Raw genomic sequence first — 7,177 nt, 5'->3', positions numbered from 1 at the left:
GGCCCTCCCTTTGAGAAGGGCAGTGGCCCTGGTAAACAACTTAACACCCAGGGAGGGGAGGCCACAGGAGAACAAAAACAAAATGGAGTATGGGGACAGCTGTAAGAAACAAAATGGAATAAGGGGATAGCTGTAACAGACAAGAACGTCGAGGTTTTCACAACTAAAGCCTAGTTCTCTTTTTGATAGTCAGACTGCTGAGTTCCTGTCTAGAGTATCAGGAAAAAGCTCTTTTCAAAAGGCCACATCTTTCAGTTTCTTACAGTTCCAGTCAGCTTTGTCACATCAACAGCATCTAGTTTGAGGTGTTGATTCATCCCTTCCCTTTGAAAGTGTCATCAAGAACACAGGCTAGCAGCTGGGTCTCACGTTCCCCTGAATGCCAATTCTGAGTTTGTGCTGGCTCCCAACTGGCTACTCAGGTCCTCCAGACTCCAAGACAAGGGGGAACAATGCCACCCTCCTTTTCACATTTGGGAAGAGCAATGTCCAATTTTCTTATCAATACTACTGCTCTGCATGGACAGAATATTTGTGTTCCACCCAGGAAGGAAAGAACTGAGTTCATTTGTGCCCAGAGATGTTAGTTAATGTGGGCTAAGTGTGCCACCCAAGATGGGTTACCAAAAGTACCAGCAAGGGGAGGGTGCCAAGAATTCAGGGAAGAGTCAAGCTACCAACGTCATGCTGAAGTGAAGTGGCTCTGAAGGTAAAAAGGAATAGTTCAAGGGAGCTTATGCCACCAGACCAATGCAAGGCACGGAGAATGTTAGACCTTTTAAAACAGCTCCCTGTTCTAACAAGGACCTGGTGTGGGGTGTCAGGAATTTTCTTAAGAGCAAGAGCTTGGTGTAGGAAGCATTCCAATGAGGCTGTTTGGATCAACATAATACCATAGCTCATATCCACAATCACCCAGGCTCCATCTGTGTGGAATGACCTAGAAGCTGTGCAGCATCAGAGATCAAATGACTGATCCAAGTGATTTGCTAGGTAGCTATTTTTGCTGGGTTGAAAGCAGTTGTTCAATTACTCTCAGCCACATCATTAATATGGCCCAAGTCAGCGGTATTTGATGAGAGCTCTGTTGATAAAAGCCCTCTTTTCAATTTGGTAGCTCTTTTAGGCTTTACCTTTTGTAACATTTATTACACTTAAGGATAAAATCTTCTGCAATGGCATGTGCCATACACTGTTGTGCAATTTTCAGAGCCAGTTGAAGGGGGTTAGTGTTAACACTGCCAAGCTAACTCATCATCATCTTCCATATGCCTCACAACATCTAGATTGGCTGAACATCAAGGGTAGCAAGGTGTTGCAGTCCACCTTCCAATTTCTAACTATGCCTCTCCACCACCATGTCTGACAGTCTGCATTGCTGTCCCACCGTCATACTGTGAAGACTGGGTTTAGCTAAACTTATGCAGTGTGGCAGCCACTCCAGCCATTCCAATCAGCAGCTGCTTAAACTTAATCCAAGATTAGCATCCCAGGTTGCAAACAAGTGGATGTAAGGGAGACGTTTCTACTGCCTTCTTGTGGCATCCCCCGTGAGTAGCATAAAGGAAAATGAAAGTAGATAAAATGCGGAACACAGACACATTGCCAACTGTCCTTTTCAACCCATGATTCATCTTTCTGAGTTGTCCTTCTGACTCTCAAAGCCAGAATGGAGCACCACCAAAGACATACACACCAGCCCCATGAGGCTCAGCAATACTTTTGCCAGTTCTGGCCAACACTCCTGATATTCCAGTTTAGTGACATCTCAGCATGGGCTATGTACATGGTTAGAATCTTAGGACTGGAAGGGACCTCGATGTCTTCTAGTCCAGTCCCCTGCACTCAACGCAGGACTAAGTATTATCTAAACGAGGTGTGGCCAAACTATGGTTCATGAACCATGTGCAGCTCATGGAGCCCCCACACATCCCCATTCTCCGCCTGCCAGACTTGACGGGGTGGGGAGAGCTTGGGGCTTTTGCCCTGCAGCAGGATGGTGGGACTAGGTACTTCTGCCCTGCAAGGAGGGGGGGTGTCTAAGTGCTTTAGGCCCGCAGGAACGTGTCAGAGCAGAGACCACACAGCCCGGCAGGTGCTGGCCCGTGAGGGAGATTCTGTGTGTCTGCTTTCGAATGTCTGAAGATTGTATGTGTCTCGGAGGGTCAGTAAGTTTGGACGCTCCTGATCTAAACCATCCCTGACAGGTGTTTGTCTAACCTGCTCTTAAAAAATTTCCAATGATGGAGATTCCACAACCTCCCTAGGCAATTTTTTCCAGTGCTTAACCACCCTGACGGGAAGTTTTTCCTAATGTCCAACCCTTGCTGCAAGTTAAGCTTGTTGCTTCTTTTCCTATCCTCAGAGGTTAAAGAGAACAATTTTTCACCTCTCTCTTTGTAACAGCCTTTTATGTACTTGAAAACTTATGTCCCCCCTCAGTCTTGTCTTCTCCAGACTAAACCAATTTTTTCAATCTTCCCTCATAGGTTCTGGCAACTTGCTGCATACTCACATCCTGCATCAGTCTAATATGAGTAACTAGTTGGGTACAACAGGGCCTGCCTCAGTGGTATCGCCTTGTGGCCCAAAGAGGCACTACTCACCCTGTCGCAGGGTCTCTGACAGCTGGCTGCTGCCTTTCACAGGGCCCTCTGGCTAAAGCAAACTTGAGTCCCGTCTCTTATGAGGTACTAAAATCCAAAAATAAAGGAATACCATAAACTCAAAAATGGTTGTTTGAGGAGACTTCAGCCAGATCCAGCCCTTCTACTCAGGGCTTGTCTTCAGGCAGCCAGTCCTTTTAGTCAGCTGGTCTTCCTGGGCCTGGTCAACCCATCCAGGCAGGGTTTGAGAAATCTTGCATTACAAAGACTAGTCTGAAGTCAGAGATGAAACAGTTATGTTACTTCATGGGAGAAGAGTTCCTTGATGTTCTTCTGCTGCCGAGAAGCCTGAGTCCATGCACCCAAGCCTAGCTAAGGGAGCTGGAGGACTTGGGGGATTGGTAGTAAGATACAGAGTCTCAATTCTTGGGGACTGGTTTGAATCTGAAGTACATGCATCTGGCATCTACTCTACACTATATGTGGGCTTGGCAGAAGTCAATCTTTATTTTTAATCATTTCTATGGATATCTATTTTAAGCATTTTCAATTTAAATTTTCAGTTGCACAAAATATTTTTCAATTTTTATCTATTTACATTTTCACAGTTGCGGGACATTACAGAGGGGTCAGAAAATATTTAATGACAGACGTTGCAATTCAAAAGGTTAAAGCTTTATAACTGTTAAACACATAGTATCATCATGTCAAAAATATACAAAATAAACAACCTTAAATCACAAACAAGTTCTCAAGCATTTCTTACTTTGCATATCTGTACATTTTGATGATTAATTTTTTGTTTGGTTTATGTGTGTACGGTGAAATGGATGTTTATTGATAAAGCTAATCCTTCCAAGTCGAATTACATGTGAAAGGAGCGGTTGTTTCAATCGTGTTTATAGTGGACAAGATGGATACTTGATCTTTAAGTGTCTCTCTCCTGCTAACTGTATCCTGAGCCAGCCCATCTCTTCTTTCTACCCATATGAGTTTCTTAAAGGAGAGATAATGGTTGATTTAACTCAAGTATGGGGATGGCGGTTTATCCTTGGGAGAAACATATGGCAGCTATTACTAGATTACAGCATGAGTTACTAAATTTTGTTGAGGTTGCCATGAGTCTGCAGTTGAAGATATGGACATCAATACAATGTTAAGCCCACAAGGGATCATTATGATCATTAGTCTGATTGCTTGTATAACATAGGACATAGCATTTCAACCAGAAATTCCTGCATAAAGCCTCCAGGCTTGAACCATAGTATTCTAAAGTGTAGCAACCATGTATAAGCAATTTAGAAAAGCTTCTCCAAACACTAAGGAATACAAGCCAAACAATATCCATCCATGCCCTTTGTAACTTAGTTTGTGAATCATTTAGGTTACCTCAAGAACTCTTTTCCTGATCTCCTGGACAGACGGTTGTCATAAAGAGCTTTCAAGAGCCAAAATGTGTTTCCGCCACCTGCAGAAAAACAGTGTAGCTTTGCCTTATGCGAGACTGTAAGAATTGCCAGATTGGAAGACCCCAATGGGCCATCTAGTTGTTATCCTGCCTGCAGCAGTAGGTAAAGCCAGCTACTTCAAAAGAATACTGACCTCAGCTGGGGATCAGTTTATGCCCTAGAGAATCTCTGTCACATTTACCCTAGCTAATGTAATTGAAGATACCAGTCTAATATGTACATGAGTAAAGTTTTTAAATTATTAGTCTCAACACAATCCTATCCTATCGCAATGTGATCTCATTTCAGTTTTTAGGAAGATTTGATGTCTGAGAAAGAATGGATGAATCCAAAACTCAATCTTCTGTTTATTCAAACTACAGAAGATAATTCCTTCCTACGCTGACACAGAATTTAGAGAAGGCAGCAAGAATCAGATCTAACTGGTAGGAACTTGACACTCTGAGAAGTGTCTTTATTAAAGCCTGGTGAATTTAGCGGGCTCAGTGCTGTGACTACAACTAGATTCCCTACTGGCAAACTGATTCCAATGCAGCAACAGCACTTATTACTCTGGACTGTCGTCACCAGAAGTTTATTAATGTCTGTACAAGAAGCAGACTAGACCTTCTTGGTCAAGGTTCATGCTTTGACTAGACCTTGTGCGCTTACAGAGAACAAGAACATTTTCTGAAGCATTTACAAATAAATTGAAAACTAGGTCTTGTAGCCTGATCCATAGATTATGTATTAATTATATTGATTACTTAAGAATCCTCAGTTATCACTTTGAGGATAGACAGGTTCTTGTCCCAAGCTCAGCCCCAGTAATATTCAGATTATTATATAGTTGGGAACTCTTCTATATTTACAAATAGTTTATTAATACATTTAGCACAGTCAATCCCTCCAACTCAATAAGCTAGATAGAAATAATACAGAAAGTACATCTGAGTATCCATGCTCGCTACATCTCTTGCAGAACAACCTGAAATGTTAGCAATTTTCTTCCTCATCATTATTACCTTCCTCTTCATCATCAGTGGCCAACATTCTGGCATATCCCCGGGGCAGCAGGCAAGAGATGCAAGGCTGATGGGGAGTGGGGGTGGGGAAGCCAGTACAAATTACCGGGGCCTCCAGGGCCCAGCTTCCCCAGCATCGTCGGCCTTGTTTAGCCAGTCCACCCTTGCTGGGGGGCCTGAAAATTTTTTTTCACCGGGCCCCAAACCCGCTCTCAGCAGCCCTGGAGAGATGTAGCCCACAAGCTGGGAGATAACTTTTACAACAGGTTACGCTGACACCGCTGTGTCTAATGCATATTCAGCGGTTTCTCCACTCTTCCTTATTTGTATTTCCTCATCCTCCTAATGTTGAGGTGTCCTTCTTATATAGGTTAGTATATTAATCATTTTAATTTATTATCATATACCATATATGTCAATTCGTTGCCATGGCACGAACTCTTGTGGTTGGATGTTCTTTCCAGAACTTTCCAAAAGCTGGTGTTTAGCTCATGTTTCTGTGGGTGCTGATGTCAATATTGACAAAATTCCCCTTACACTCTTTTTCCAGTTTCCCAAAATTTAGGAGTTACTCTTGGGCCATTTATCTGTGCCAAAGTTCATAGGCCTCAAGCCTCATGCTAACTGCTGAAGCCAACGTCTTAAAGGAGACAAGCCTGTCAGTTCCCTGCATTAGTGCAGAATATAATGAAGGCAAGGCAGAGAATGTAAAAAAGGCAAGCTAGCCTTATGGGCTATAGTCTAAAGTTATGCTCAGCAAGGGTTGGTGTAGAAAATGCATTCAGTCACAGTACCTGAACTCCAGAAGAATTCAAGTCACATTATTATTTCTGCCTCCATCAAATGGGAAACAGCCTGGATTCTCTTGGATTTTAAAGCAATATTCTGTTACTAACCTTTTCTGTTCTGCCTTTGCCTCAAGTGTATTTTTAGTTTAGGTGTCCAACCCAAGCCATGACAGTGTAGTATGTTGTTAGGAGGGCCAATCAGAGTTTAGACCTAAATTATAGGGGTTTCCAAATATAATTAATAATCTTTAAATTGAGAGTTCGAGACAGACATCAAACCCTTATAGAATCTTTGTATTCCCAATATTGCAGCATTCCACTAGAGCATGAGACCCTGAAACAGATGTGTCAGTTTTCACTGTTCAGATGCAATATGACATGCAACAATATAAATAGTGAAATGTCTAAGTATCTGCAAGATCAGGTCTTAACATGTAGCCCCCACTCCAATATACACTCCTAATCTTAATTAGAAAGGGAAATCTTAACTGCCACTGGAAACCAGAAATGTTTTCTTATCTGAGTTGTTTTTAATAACTAGCCCTCTTGGACAGAAACAGGTCCTTCAGTCCCGTTTCTCCTATATAAGTGTTCGGTGAGACTGCACTAATTGTTCCATGTTATACTTAAAGGGAACAAAGGTCCAAAAACTAACACTTACCAATAAATATTGCTTCAGATTTCCTTACAACTTCTACAGGATCTGAAGATTCATGAATACTGTCTAACTCATATCCTACAAGAAAACATGTGTTTATCTACCTTTGCCATTTCTATTTAAATAAAGATAAGACTCATCTATTTTCCCAAACCTCTTACAAGAAGCTACTAAAGAAACATAGCAGCCAGGGGTGGAGATGCAAAGTACTGTCTATCAATACAAGCTGGCTAGGAGACAGAAGATAGGAGGAGAAGGTCAGTTTCAGCCTGGCAAAAGGTTAAGAGGTATGCACACCACAGAATTATTATAGCAATGGTGGTGTTAAATAGATTTATGGATGTTCTGGAAAAGGAGATTAAGAGGAAGCTGGCAAAGTTTAAAGATGAGTAGGAAAAACTATTCATGCTAAGCATGATGAGAGAGAGTGTGGAAATTACCAGATCACCTAACAGAAATACAGGATTGGGCAATACAGTGCAAAACGCAGGTATCATAAGCCTCTTTCCCAAATCTGGACCTTAGCGTCCAAAATCTGGGTGCTTAGCATGAACCTCCAAGCTTAATTACCAGCTTGGATCTTATCTCGCTGCCACCAACCAGGAATCAGTGCCTGGTACACTTGAGCCCCCCAAAACCTTCCCTGGGGAAC

At 42.3% G+C, this 7,177-nt stretch overlaps 1 protein-coding gene across 1 annotated transcript in view; it reads right to left on the bottom strand.

Moving 5' to 3' along the window:
- Window positions 1–7,177, bottom strand: part of LOC116821878 (alpha-aspartyl dipeptidase-like) — a 49,149-nt gene that overhangs the window by 40,280 nt on the left and 1,692 nt on the right. Inside the window, 3 exon segments of the mRNA XM_075069995.1 lie at window positions 3,996–4,024; window positions 4,027–4,074; window positions 6,529–6,603. Coding sequence (XP_074926096.1) covers window positions 3,996–4,024; window positions 4,027–4,074; window positions 6,529–6,603 — 152 coding nt within the window.

Source organism: Chelonoidis abingdonii, chromosome 10, assembly GCF_003597395.2.
Source record: "Chelonoidis abingdonii isolate Lonesome George chromosome 10, CheloAbing_2.0, whole genome shotgun sequence".
NCBI lineage: Eukaryota > Metazoa > Chordata > Testudines > Testudinidae > Chelonoidis > Chelonoidis abingdonii.
The sequence above is the reverse complement of the archived record's forward strand: the minus strand, read 5'-3'. Positions and strand labels throughout refer to the sequence as shown.